Raw genomic sequence first — 14187 nt, forward strand, 5'->3', positions numbered from 1 at the left:
AGAGCTACAAGACTAGAGCTACTAGTGTAGAGCTACAAGACTAGAGCTACAAGACTAGAGCTACAAGACTAGAGCTACAAGTGTAGAGCTACAAGACTAGAGCTGCAAGACTAGAGCTACAAGACTAGAGCTGCAAGACTAGAGCTGCAAGACTAGAGCTGCAAGACTAGAGCTACAAGACTAGAGCTACAAGTGTCGAGCTACAAGACTAGAGCTACAAGACTAGAGCTACAAGACTAGAGCTACAAGACTAGAGCTACAAGTGTCGAGCTACAAGACTAGAGCTACAAGACTAGAGCTACAAGACTAGAGCTACAAGACTAGAGCTACAAGTGTCGAGCTACAAGACTAGAGCTACAAGACTAGAGCTACAAGACTAGAGCTACAAGACTAGAGCTACAAGTGTCGAGCTACAAGACTAGAGCTACAAGACTAGAGCTACAAGACTAGAGCTACAAGTGTAGAGCTACAAGACTAGAGCTACAAGACTAGAGCTACAAGTGTCGAGCTACAAGACTAGAGCTACAAGACTTGAGCTACAAGACTAGAGCTACAAGTGTCGAGCTACAAGACTAGAGCTACAGGACTAGAGCTACAAGACTAGAGCTACAAGACTAGAGCTACAAGACTAGAGCTACAAGACTAGAGCTACAAGACTAGAGCTACAAGTGTCGAGCTACAAGACTAGAGCTACAAGACTAGAGCTACAAGACTAGAGCTACAAGTGTAGAGCTACAAGTGTAGAGCTACAAGTCTTGTAGCTCTACACTTGTAGCTCTAGTCTTGTAGCTCTGTACACCAGTCAGGCCCTCTGGCTCCCCCTGCTGGACACCACACGTGATACTTCGTAGGGTTAGACACACACGCACACACACACACACACACACACACACACACACACACACACACACACACAGTTCATCATATCAAAGTTCTATCTGAGTTTCTCTGAAACGTACGAGTGTGAAAGAGGAAGCAGCTTCACCTCATCTAGATAACAGCTTGGACACACACACACACACACACACACACACACACACACACACACACACACACACACACACACACACAGTTTGGTTCAGAAATAACAAACCTTCAACATTCTGAGATAATATTTATCTAAAATCCTCAAAACGTCACCGAATGAAGTCTCAATGTCCCGTCTTCACTTTGGACTTTCACCCTGTGTGTGTGTGTGTGTGTGTGTGTGTGTGTGTGTGTGTGTGTGTGTGTGTGTGTGTGTGTGTGTGTGTGTGTGTGTGTGTGTGTGTGTGTGTGTGTGTGTGTGTGTGTGTGTGTGTGTGTGTGTGTGCTGGTAGAAGGACCTGGACGTCTTCCCAGGAAGACGTTGGACATGTGCAGACATGACGGCTTTGTGTGGAGGAATTTCACATCGAGCAGCTGGAAGGAGACGTCCAGAGTGTCCATCTGTCCTCAGTGTCCAACTGTCCAGAGAGACTGAGTGTCCAGAGTGTCCAACTGTCCTGTGTCCACCTGTCCTCAGTGTCCAACTGCCCAGAGTGTCCAACTGTCCTGGGTGTCCATCTGTCCTCAGTGTCCAACTGTCCTGGGTGTCCAACTGTCCAGAGTGTCCAACTGTCCTGAGTGTCCAACTGTCCAGATAGACTAACTGTCCACAGTGTCCAACTATCCAGAGTGTCTAACTGTCCATAGAGACTAACTGTCCAGAGAGACTACCTGTCCAGTGTGTCCAACTGTCAGGAGAGACTAACTGTCCTGAGAGACTAACTGTCCAGAGTGTCTAACTGTCCTGAGAGACTAACTGTCCTGAGAGACTAACTGTCCAGAGTGTCTAACTGTCCAGAGAGACTAACTGTCCAGAGTGTCTAACTGTCCAGAGAGACTAACCGTCCAGAGAGACTAACCGTCCAGAGAGACTAACTGTCCGGAGAGACTAACTGTCCGGAGAGACTAACTGTCCGGAGAGACTAACTGTCCAGAGTGTCTAACTGTCCAGAGTGTCTAACTGTCCGGAGAGACTAACTGTCCAGAGAGACTAACTGTCCAGAGAGACTAACTGTCCGGAGAGACTAACTGTCCGGAGAGACTAACTGTCCAGAGAGACTAACTGTCCTGAGAGACTAACTGTCCGGAGAGACTAACTGTCCAGAGTGTCTAACTGTCCTGAGAGACTAACTGTCCTGAGAGACTAACTGTCCAGAGTGTCTAACTGTCCTGAGAGACTAACTGTCCAGAGTGTCTAACTGTCCAGAGAGACTAACTGTCCAGAGTGTCTAACTGTCCAGAGAGACTAACCGTCCAGAGAGACTAACCGTCCTGAGAGACTAACTGTCCAGAGAGACTAACTGTCCGGAGAGACTAACTGTCCGGAGAGACTAACTGTCCAGAGAGACTAACTGTCCTGAGAGACTAACTGTCCGGAGAGACTAACTGTCCAGAGAGACTAACTGTCCTGAGAGACTAACTGTCCGGAGAGACTAACTGTCCAGAGAGACTAACTGTCCAGAGAGACTAACTGTCCTGAGAGACTAACTGTCCGGAGAGACTAACTGTCCTGAGAGACTAACTGTCCGGAGAGACTAACTGTCCGGAGAGACTAACCGTCCAGAGAGACTAACTGTCCAGAGAGACTAACTGTCCGGAGAGACTAACTGTCCAGAGAGACTAACCGTCCAGAGAGACTAACTGTCCAGAGAGACTAACTGTCCTGAGAGACTAACTGTCCGGAGAGACTAACTGTCCTGAGAGACTAACTGTCCTGAGAGACTAACTGTCCTGAGAGACTAACTGTCCAGAGAGACTAACTGTCCTGAGAGACTAACTGTCCGGAGAGACTAACTGTCCTGAGAGACTAACTGTCCTGAGAGACTAACTGTCCTGAGAGACTAACTGTCCTGAGAGACTAACTGTCCTGAGAGACTAACCGTCCGGAGAGACTAACTGTCCAGAGAGACTAAATGTCCAGAGAGACTAACTGTCCTGAGACAAGGTTTCATGTGAGACAGACTATTGTCAACTTGTTGCCATGGAAACAGGAGCTCAGATACAGTAATACATGTTTAGAATGTTTATACATTTAGTAAAGTTAATGAAGTTAATTTTTATAATATTTATAAAGTTGATAAAGTTAACAATGTTTATAAATATTTATATTTATAAGGAAGGTAAAGGGTGAAGCTTCAAAGGCTTTTCAGACGAGCTGTGAATCAGTGAGAGGAGGAGGAGGAGGAAGAGGAGGAGGAGGAGGAGCTTCAGCTCCGCCTCCTCCTCCTCCTCTTCTTCTTCAATATAAACCTCCTCCAGCCTCGCCGGGGGACTTTCTCTCTGCTGAGCGAGGACAGTGGACAGAGTGAGGAGAGTGGACAGAGTGAGGACAGAGTGAGGACATAGTGAGGACAGTGGACAGAGTGAGGAGTGAGGACATAGTGAGGACAGAGTGAGGACAGAGTGAGGACAGTGGACAGAGTGAGGAGAGTGGACAGAGTGAGGACATAGTGAGGACAGTGGACAGAGTGAGGACAGTGGACAGAGTGAGGACAAAGTGAGGACAGAGTGAGGACAGTGTGAGGACAGTGTGAGGACAGAGTGAGGACAGTTGACAGAGTGAGGACAGAGTTAGGACAGTGGACAGAGTGAGGACAGTGTGAGGACAGAGTGAGGACATAGTGAGGACAGTGTGAGGACAGAGTGAGGACAGTGGACAGAATGAGGACAGTGTGAGGACAGAGTGAGGACAGTGGACAGAGTGAGGACATAGTGAGGACAGTGGACAGAGTGAGGACAGTGGACAGAGTGAGGACAGTGGACAGAGTGAGGACAGTGGACAGAGTGATGTGTGCCCTGACCAGCTGCCAGTGGAAGCCCTCATGATGACCCCTCTGAGCCTGGAGAACCCTCTCACCCCGGAGAACCCTCTGACCCCAGAGAACCCGGACCACTGCCAGACCCTCAACCAGGTGACCTACCAGATCCTGTCCTGGATCATGGTTCTGGAGTTCAGTCTGGGTCTGCCGCTCAACCTGTCCGTCCTCTACGTCTTCATCTTCAGGTGAGACTCCACCTGCTGGACACCTGAGACACACCTGAGACACTCCTGAGACACACCTGAGACACACCTGAGACACTCCTGAGACACTCCTGAGACACACCTGTCATACACCTGAGACACACCTGAGACACACCTGCCATGCACCTGAGACACACCTGAGACACACCTGAGACACTCCTGAGACACACCTGAGACACTCCTGAGACACACCTGCCATGCACCTGAGACACACCTGAGACACTCCTGAGACACACCTGAGACACACCTGAGACACTCCTGAGACACACCTGAGACACACCTGAGACACTCCTGAGACACACCTGAGACACACCTGAGACACACCTGAGACACTCCTGAGACACACCTGAGACACACCTGCCATACACCTGAGACACTCCTGAGACACTCCTGAGACACACCTGCCATACACCTGAGACACACCTGAGACACTCCTGAGACACACCTGAGACACTCCTGAGACACACCTGAGACACACCTGAGACACTCCTAAGACACACCTGTCATACACCTGAGACACACCTGAGACACACCTGCCATGCACCTGAGACACACCTGAGACACACCTGAGACACTCCTGAGACACACCTGAGACACTCCTGAGACACACCTGCCATGCACCTGAGACACACCTGAGACACTCCTGAGACACACCTGAGACACTCCTGAGACACACCTGAGACACACCTGTCATACACCTGAGACACACCTGAGACACTCCTGAGACACTCCTGAGACACACCTGAGACACTCCTGAGACACACCTGAGACACACCTGAGACACACCTGAGACACTCCTGAGACACACCTGAGACACACCTGAGACACTCCTGAGACACACCTGAGACACACCTGAGACACTCCTGAGACACTCCTGAGACACACCTGAGACACTCCTGAGACACACCTGCCATACACCTGAGACACACCTGAGACACTCCTGAGACACACCTGAGACACACCTGAGACACTCCTGAGACACACCTGAGACACACCTGAGACACTCCTGAGACACTCCTGTCATACACCTGAGACACTCCTGAGACACTCCTGAGACACTCCTGAGACACTCCTGAGACACTCCTGAGACACTCCTGTCATACACCTGAGACACACCTGAGACACTCCTGAGACACACCTGAGACACACCTGAGACACTCCTGAGACACACCTGAGACACACCTGAGACACTCCTGAGACACTCCTGTCATACACCTGAGACACTCCTGAGACACTCCTGAGACACACCTGAGACACACCTGCCATACACCTGAGACACACCTGAGACAATCCTGAGACGCTCCTGAGACACACCTGAGACACTCCTGTCATACACCTGAGACACTCCTGAGACACTCCTGTCATACACCTGAGACACTCCTGAGACACACCTGAGACACTCCTGAGACACTCCTGAGACACACCTGAGACACAGCTGCCATACAGCTGCCATACACCTGAGACACTCCTGAGACACACCTGAGACACTCCTGAGACACACCTGAGACACACCTGAGACACACCTGTCATACACCTGAGACACTCCTGAGACACTCCTGAGACACACCTGCCACACAGCTGCCACACAGCTGCCGTACACTTGTCACACAGCTGCCACACAGTCCAGCTGTAAGGAGTCGGCGTCCACCTCTACGAGACACCGTGTCTGTCCTTGCCGTCTCCAGACGGCGAGACGCAGACGGACCTTGTGTCTGTGGTTGCAGGTTCAAGTTCTGGCGGAACAAGAGCGTGTTCCTGTTCAACATCGTGGTGGCCGACTTCATGCTGGTGGCCTGCCTGCCGGTCAAGATCTTCCACTACCAGCACGCCGTGCGGCGCAGCGGCAACCCCCTGCTGTGCCGCGCGCTGCTCTTCATGCTGTTCCTGAACCGCGGCGCCAGCATCGCCTTCCTCATCATGCTGTCGCTGGACCGCTACTTCAACGTGGTGCACCTCGGCCGCCGCAACTTCGTGCGCGTCCTGAAGAAGACGCCGCAGATCTCGGTGCTGATCTGGCTGCTGCTGCTGCCCTTCACCGTGCCCACCATGGTCTCCACCTTCGAGTGCTGCAACAGCCACGGGCGGAGCAACGAGACGTACTACCACGACGTCACCGACACCTTCAGAGAGGTAACCGCGCCAACCCTACCCCTAACCGCGCCTCTGGTCCTGCACCTGGACCAGGTTCTGGCTTATTCTATTCTAGACATATAGCATTAGCTGTCACATTAGCACTAGCTGTCACGTTAGCATTAGCGTTCACAGTTGCATTAGCTGTCACGTTAGCATTAGCGTTCACAGTCGCATTAGCTGTCACATTAGCACTAGCTGTCACATTAGCATTAGCGTTCACAGTCGCATTAGCTGTCACATTAGCACTAGCTGTCACATTAGCATTAGCGTTCACAGTCGCATTAGCTGTCACATTAGCACTAGCTGTCACATTAGCACTAGCGTTCACAGTCGCATTAGCTGTCACATTAGCACTAGCTGTCACATTAGCATTAGCGTTCACAGTCGCATTAGCTGTCACATTACCACTAGCTGTCACATTAGCATTAGCGTTCACAGTTGCATTAGCTGTCACATTAGCACTAGCGTTCACAGTCGCATTAGCTGTCACATTAGCACTAGCTGTCACAGCGCTTATCTAAACATAACAGCATTGGCTAATGCTAACAGTCGTTTTGTGTCACGGGTGAACGACGACGGCGCTCCAGCTAGCCCCTGTTAGCATCAGCTGTTTGTGGTTCCAGGCGGTGTTCTTCACCCAGATCCTGGTTCCCTTCGTGGTGCTGGTCTACGTGACGGTGCACATGGTGGGCCGCCTGCGGCAGAAGACGGTGGGCGACAAGACCAAGCTGCGGCGCGCCATGTGCGCCGTCACCTCGGTGGTGGCGGTGTTCTCCGTCTGCTTCCTGCCGTGCGCGGTGGCGCGCGCGGCGCTGCTGGGCGTGCGGCTGTGCGGCTGGGAGGGGGTGGAGGTGGTGGCGGTGCAGGTGTACGACGGCCTCATGGTGCTGTCCTACACCGACTGCCTCCTCGACCCGCTGGTCTACTGCTTCTGCCACTCCGGCTTCAAGGACGCGTACCTGTCCACCTTCTGCCCCGCCTTCCTCCACCGCCGGCTGAACGCCGCCGCCGCCACCTCCACCGCCGCCTCCACCTTGTCCGGCGCCAGGACGGTGTCGCTGCCCTTAGTGGAAAAATGACTTTCTCTGGAAGCCTGATAGCATCACGTCCGTCACGCTAACATCTGACGAGGACGACTCCAGGAAACGACCGCGGCCGCCACACATCCTGCTCCGCTTCAGACTCACAGATCTTATCTCGTCTCACGGCGGAAGATTTGATCTATCAAACCTCTTTCTCACGCCAACGGCTCAAGTTTCGCGCTCAGCCGAACATCCGCCACGTAAATCCCCGACGCTTGACTGACAACTCGTACTGAACTAGCATGAAACGCCGAATGATCACGGTAGCGAGCGTGTTAGCTAACGGAACGCTAAACTTTGCTCTGAAGAAGGTGTCGCGTCTTCAAGTCCGCTGACGGAGACCGAGCACGTCAGCTAGCGTTTGACTTTGCTTATTTCGTGTCGAAAGACTCGTTTCAAAATGCACAATCGACATTTTCGCGTCTTCGACGTCGCCGTGGCACTTTTTGGACGCATGCTCAACTTCACGTCACCATCGCGGCGTTGGGGAAAACGCTAACTGTACCCGGCTCCGACACGGTTTAGCTCTTTTGTTAGCAAACATGCTAAAGTAATGGCATCATAAACGCGGGAATAAAAGTACTCTGATTACAGCTCAAGACCATTGAGGAGCGAGTTAGGCTAGCTAGCTTGTTTGCTAAGACGCTAAGCGTGAGATGATGTCTGTCAGTCGCGGCGCGGCGCGGCGCCACATTAAAGTTCTGCCCAAACATACGAGGCTCATGTCGTCGTTTTATCGTCACTTTTTAACTTCAGCAGGTTTTTGTTTGGTTTTTTTTAAGGCAGAAGAAGAAAACTATTCAAAATGTTTACAATCTGAACATAAAAATCATTTTTAATAAACAAACAGTTGCATTCTGGGACTTTTTGAGGCTCGTCTGAGACAAGAACTGAAAAATGCTACGGTTTTGTTTTGTTTTTTTGCTTTTTGCATTTTTTCGTCTTTTTGTTTCACATTCAGACATTTTGAGAACAAAATGTCTCGTTTTTCTTGTTTTGTTTCTGTAAAGTTTCACGTTTCGACTGAAAACTTCTTTGCGTTTTCATTTCTGAAAAGTTTTGCGCCGGATGTTTTGAACGGAAGTTTTTTTCACTTTCGAAAAGTTCTGCAAGAACGTTCTAAGTGTCGCCGCCCGGTTGTTGTGACTCCAAAGACATTTTAAATTAAAGACGTATCTTTTTATTTTTTCATTTTCTTTTCCAAAAAGTTTCATGTTTAACGTTTCAATTGAAAATGTATCGTTAGTTTTTACTCGTCTTCATTTTAAAAAAATGTAATTTCTGAAAACTTTACGTTCACGACGATGTTTTGGGCAAATATTTTAGCATTTTTCTTTCTAAAAAGTTTCACGTTTACGCAACATTTTGAATGGAAACGTAGCGTTTTTGTGCTTTCACTTCCGGAATGTTTCGAGCACGAACCGACAGTCTGCGTTTTAGTTTTCAAAAAGTTTCACGTTCATGAGACTTTCCAGAAGAAAACGTATCGTTTTTGCGTTTTTGTTTCCGAGAAGTTTCACGTTCACGTGACGACGTTCTCACAAAACAAACAAAACAAAAAGTCTGGTTCTACGGGTTCTCCTACCGGGTCTGGTTCTGCAGGTTCTCTTCTAGGTCTGGTTCTACAGGTTCTCTTCTGGGCCTGGTTCTGCAGGTTCTCCTGCAGTTGCTGAAATGACTCACGGAACCAAACAGAACCTTCTTCACTCACGTTGAGCTCATTTCTCCATGTTTACAAGGATTTGTTCAGGTTTGTAAACGTGACATTTACCATCTCACACACACACACACACACACACACACACACACACACACACACACACACACACACACACACACACACACACACACACACACACACACACACACACACACACACACACACACACACACACACACACACACACTCCTTCCTGTTTTTCTAAACGTTCCTCTTCAGTCCAAATATTGACTCGACTGTTGGAACCGTCACTTTGTAGAATTTTTGCAAGAATGTGAGACATAGTGTGTGTGTGTGTGTGTGTGTGTGTGTGTGTGTGTGTGTGTGTGTGTGTGTGTGTGTGTGTGTGTGTGTGTGTGTGTGTGTGTGTGTGTGTGTGTGTGTGTGTGTGTTCCAGACCATCTTCATCTGAATTGGATTTTATTTCTTCTGGTACATTTTCAAAGCATCAAAACACAAAAACGCTTCTTTTTAAATAATCCGCTTGAGGAACCCGGAGAACCTTCCAGTGTGTCGTCACGCTGCCCTCTGATTGGCCGCTCAGCCCGTCTCCTCCCGTCCGATTGGACAGGAGACGCCGGTTCCTCGCAGGCCACAGTAGCCGCCAGGGTCTTTGCTCAGGTACTGCTGGTGGTAATCCTCCGCGTAGTAGAACGTCTCACCAGAACCCATCTGAGTGGTGATCTGACCTAGTCCCCGCTCTGTGAGCAGCTGAGGAGAGGAGGAAGATGCTCTATCATCTGGACTAGAGGAGGAAGATGCTCTATAATCTGGATTAGAGGAGGAAGATGCTCTATCATCTGGACTAGAGGAGGAAGATGCTCTATAATCTGGATTAGAGGGGGAAGATGCTCTATCATCTGGACTAGAGGAGGAAGATGCTCTATAATCTGGATTAGAGGGGGAAGATGCTCTATCATCTGGACTAGAGGAGGAAGATGCTCTATAATCTGGATTAGAGGAGGAAGATGCTCTATCATCTGGACTAGAGGAGGAAGATGCTCTATAATCTGGATTAGAGGGGGAAGATGCTCTATAATCTAAAGTAGAGGAGGAAGATGCTCTATAATCTGGATTGGAGGAGGAAGATGCTCTATAATCTAAACTAGAGGAGGAAGATGCTCTATAATCTGGATTAGAGGGGGAAGATGCTCTATAATCTGGATTAGAGGGGGAAGATGCTCTATAATCTAAATTAGAGGAGGAAGGTGCTCTATAATCTAAATTAGAGGAGGAAGGTGCTCTATAATCTGGATTAGAGGGGGAAGATGCTCTATAATCTAAATTACAGGAGGAAGATGCTCTATAATCTAAATTAGACGAGGAAGATGCTCTATAATCTGGATTAGAGGAGGAAGATGCTCTATAATCTAAACTAGAGGAGGAAGATGCTCTATAATCTGGATTAGAGCGGGAAGATGCTCTATAATCTGGATTAGAGGGGGAAGATGCTCTATAATCTAAACTAGAGGAGGAAGATATTCTATAATCTGGATTAAAGAAAGATGCTCTATAATCTGGATTCGAGGAGGAAGATGCTCTATAATCTGGATTAAAGAAAGATGCTCTATAATCTGGATTCGAGGAGGAAGATGCTCTATAATCTGGATTAGTGGAGGAAGATGCTCTATAATCTGGATTAGAGGAGGAAGATGCTCTATAATCTGGATTAGAGGAGGAAGATGCTCTATAATCTGTGTTAGAGGAGGAAGATGCTCTATAATCTGGATTAGTGGAGGAAGATGCTCTATAATCTGGATTAGAGGAGGAAGATGCTCTATAATCTGGTGTTAGAGGAGGAAGATGTTCTATAATCTGGATTAAAGAAAGATGCTCTATAATCTGGATTAGAGGAGGAAGATGCTCTATAATCTGGATTAGAGGGAGGTACAGGAAGTCCCGCCTCCAGGTGATTGACAGCTGTACCTTCTGATATTGATCTCTGGAGGTCAAAGCTTCTTCCAGCTGCTGCTGAGTCGAGGTGAAGATGGCAGAACGATACGTGGTTCCTACGTCGTTCCCCTGACGCATCCCTGGAACACACACACACACACACACACACTTTAGCAGCATGTTAGCAGCACAGTAGCATTGCATTAGCAGCACGTTAGCAGCACACTAGCAACACGTTAGCAGCACGTTAGCAGAACATTAGCAGAGCGTTAGCAGCACATTAGCAGAGCGTTAGCAGCATGCTAGCAGCACGTTAGCAGCACGTTAGCAGAACATTAGCAGCACATTAGCAGAGCGTTAGCAGCATGCTAGCAGCACGTTAGCATTACCTTGCGTGGGATCGTGACTCTCCCAGAAGACTCTCAGCAGACGGGCCAAGCTGATGTTCTGGGGGTGGAAGACGACTCTCACCACCTCCGTGTGTCCCGTCCTCCCTGTGGACCGACACGTCCAGGTTAACCTCCCCGCCTCCCCCAGCCTCAGGCCACGCCTCCTACAGCCTCAGGCCCCGCCTCCACCAGCCTCAGGCCCCGCCTCCACCAGCCTCAGGCCCTGCCTCCCCCAGCCTCAGGCCCCACTTCCACCAGCCTCAGGCCCCGCCTCCCCCAGCCTCAGGCCACGCCTCCACCAGCCTCAGGCCCCGCCTCCCCCAGCCTCAGGCCACGCTTCTCCATCCTCAGGCCCCGCCTTCCCCAGCCTCAGGCCCCACCTCCACCAGCCTCAGGCCACGCCTCCACCAGCCTCAGGCCACGCCTCCACCAGCCTCAGGCCCCGCCTCCACCAGCCTCAGGCCCCGCCTCCACCAGCATCAGGCCCCGCCTCCACCAGCCTCAGGCCCCGCCTCCCCCAGCCTCAGGCCACGCCTCCCCCAGCCTCAGGCCACGCCTCCCCCAGCCTCAGGCCCCGCCTCCCCCAGCCTCAGGCCCCGCCTCCCCCAGCCTCAGGCCCCGCCTCCCCCAGCCATTTGAGCTGCTTTGTCATCAGGTTGTGAGATTTTATGGAGCTTTTGCCTGTTTTGTCTGGTTATGTGGCTTTTATTGTCATTTTTTGTACGTTTTGTCGCTGTTTTGTGTGTTTTCATACTTTAATAACGTGAGTGTGTGTGTGTGTGTGTGTGTGTGTGTACCTGTGCACACCTCCCTATAGGTGGGGTTTGGTGTGAATCCTCCAGCGTAGCCAACTTGAGTGGAGTAAACTTCTTTCTGCTTCCAGAACTTTCTCTCCGCCCCCCAGAAACAGCCCATACCTGCAGGGGGGGGGGGGGGGCATTAGAACCCTGTATTAGAACCCTGCTGTCACTTCACTGCAGAAAGAACACGTGTGTGTGTGTGTGTGTGTGTTACCGAACATGACGGTCTCGGTTCGGTCGGGAAAAGGAGGAACCGTCCGGTTTCCGTTCACGTCGTGTTTCACTGAACAGCAGGAAGTGAAGAGTTAAACATTTTAGGGTTGTTTGTTTTTTTTTCCCCCCAGATGACCTCTGACCTTTCCACGTGACCTTCAGGCCACCGCCTCTCAACCTTTCAAACACAAACATTAGCATCGTGAACAATATCTGTCCAGAACGTGGTTCTGCGACGATGACGTGACGCTTCTGCTCCTTTTAGCCTTTTTCCTGCTCGTTGTCCAAAACGTCCCTCGTCCCTCCAGACTGACGTTCAAACAACCAAAAGCAACACATTTAAAAAAAACATTTGTCACGCCCATCGTTTTCTTACGGCGGCCCTGAAGTGCAAACCACAACAACTAATCACTAAACACAACTGCAAATTCAAAAACACAACGACGGTAACTTAAAGGGAAAAGGTAGAAACCAGTTGGCAGAGAGAGATCGTCTGATTGGACGACGGCAGTAGCGCTTATGAGCCGGAGGTCGTTTCTCTTGTGGCTCGTTTAGTTTGACGAGGAGAAAATACCAGAAGGAAGGAGGAACAAGGTTTTGTCCAAACTGGAGGAAAGAGTCGGTAGAGGATCAACAAACTTTTCCAGGTTTTGAAATTCGTGCTTCAGGAAGAATAACTTCTGGTTCAAAGGCTTCAAAGAGAGCTCGTCTGCTGCTCTTCCTTTGAAGTTACTGTCGTTGTGATTCTCAATTTGTTGTTGTGTTTTTTTCATTTGTTGTGTTTTTCAATTTGTTGTGTTTTTTCATGTGTCGTGTTTTTCAATTTGTTGTGTTTTTTCGTTTGTGTTGTTTTTCAATTTGTTGTTGTGATTTCATTTGTTGTTGTGTTTTTCCTTTGTGTTGTGTTTTTCAATTTGTTGTTGTGTTTTTGAACTTGTTGTTGTGGTTTGCACTTCAGGGCCACCGTATTTTCTCCATCTCAGCGCTTCGCTTCACCCACAGCGACACCTGGCGGTTGTTTTCAGCCGCTGCTTCTGAACCGGAAGTCGGCGCGACACATTTTATAACGTCAGCGAATTTAGAATTTTTTTGACAGAGAAAAAAAAAGAAATACTTTTCACGAGATAAAATTAATGAATTACTGGAAACGGAAAATATTCTCAGCTGTTAATCGATTTTTGTATCAATGTTTTCGTTGACGCAGCCTGGTGGCTCAACGCATGCGCAGTGCAGCTGCGCTAACTCGACAATTTGAACAACTTTTTATAAGTCCAACGGTCTCCTGTGAACATCGTTCAGAACACGAGGGACGAAACGAACACAAAAACTCTCCGTTTTCTTAAATCACCGCTGGATGTTAACAGCAGCTCGCCTGCTAACGCTATAAACAGCGTTTCACCGTAGAAGGGTGCTAACAGTAGCTTAGCCTGCTAACCCTATAAACAGCGTTTCACCGTAGAAGGGTGCTAACAGTAGCTTAGCCTGCTAACCCTATAAACAGCGTTTCACCGTAGACGGGTGCTAACAGTAGCTTAGCCTGCTAACGCTATAAACAGCGTTTTACTGTAGAGGGGTGCTAACAGTAGCTTAGCCTGCTAACGCTATAAACAGCGTTTCACCGTCGAAGGGTGCTAACAGTAGCTTAGCCTGCTAACGCTATAAACAGCGTTTTACTGTAGAGGGGTGCTAATAGTAGCTTAACCTGCTAACGCTATAAGCAGCGTTTTACTGTAGAGGGGTGCTAATAGTAGCTTAGCCTGCTAACGCTATAAACAGCGTTTCACCGTAGACGGGTGCCAACAGTAGCTTAGCCTGCTAGCCCTATAAACAGCGTTTCACCGTAGACGGGTGCTAAAAGTAGCTTAGCCCGCTGACGCTTAGAGACTGACCGGAGACTCTGATGCCTTCA

The 14187-nt window shown here is 49.4% G+C and overlaps 2 protein-coding genes across 2 annotated transcripts; one reads left to right on the forward strand and one right to left on the reverse strand.

The window, feature by feature from the left end:
* Positions 1-3851: 3851 nt before the first annotated feature.
* On the forward strand, positions 3852-7260 carry LOC308147972 (12-(S)-hydroxy-5,8,10,14-eicosatetraenoic acid receptor-like; the record flags this gene model as incomplete). The annotated part of the gene is made up of 3 exons (XM_080521367.1): positions 3852-4030; positions 5773-6178; positions 6805-7260. 3 exons carry the CDS (start codon positions 3852-3854, stop codon positions 7258-7260), a joined length of 1041 nt encoding a protein of 346 aa, XP_080377493.1.
* Positions 7261-9396: 2136 nt separating this feature from the next.
* Positions 9397-14181, reverse strand: msraa (methionine sulfoxide reductase Aa). Its single transcript, XM_080521365.1, has 6 exons — positions 14168-14181; positions 12280-12348; positions 12063-12182; positions 11266-11370; positions 10910-11016; positions 9397-9694 (listed from the first exon to the last, which is right to left on the reverse strand). The coding sequence occupies exons 2-6, from the start codon at positions 12284-12286 to the stop codon at positions 9524-9526; spliced, it is 510 nt and encodes a 169-aa protein (XP_080377491.1). The 5' UTR covers positions 12287-12348; positions 14168-14181; the 3' UTR covers positions 9397-9523.
* Positions 14182-14187: the final 6 nt, after the last annotated feature.

Source organism: Blennius ocellaris, assembly GCF_963422515.1.
Source record: "Blennius ocellaris genome assembly, contig: SCAFFOLD_175, whole genome shotgun sequence".
Lineage (NCBI taxonomy): Eukaryota > Metazoa > Chordata > Actinopteri > Blenniiformes > Blenniidae > Blennius > Blennius ocellaris.

Excerpts from the sequence above, each read along its gene's own strand:
- msraa (XM_080521365.1), bottom strand. Across the intron at positions 11,371-12,062 it reads CTATAGGGAGGTGTGCACAG|GGAGGACGGGACACACGGAG; the intron begins GTACACACACAC and ends GTCGGTCCACAG. Across the intron at positions 11,017-11,265 it reads GAGTCACGATCCCACGCAAG|GGATGCGTCAGGGGAACGAC; the intron begins GTAATGCTAACG and ends TGTGTGTTCCAG.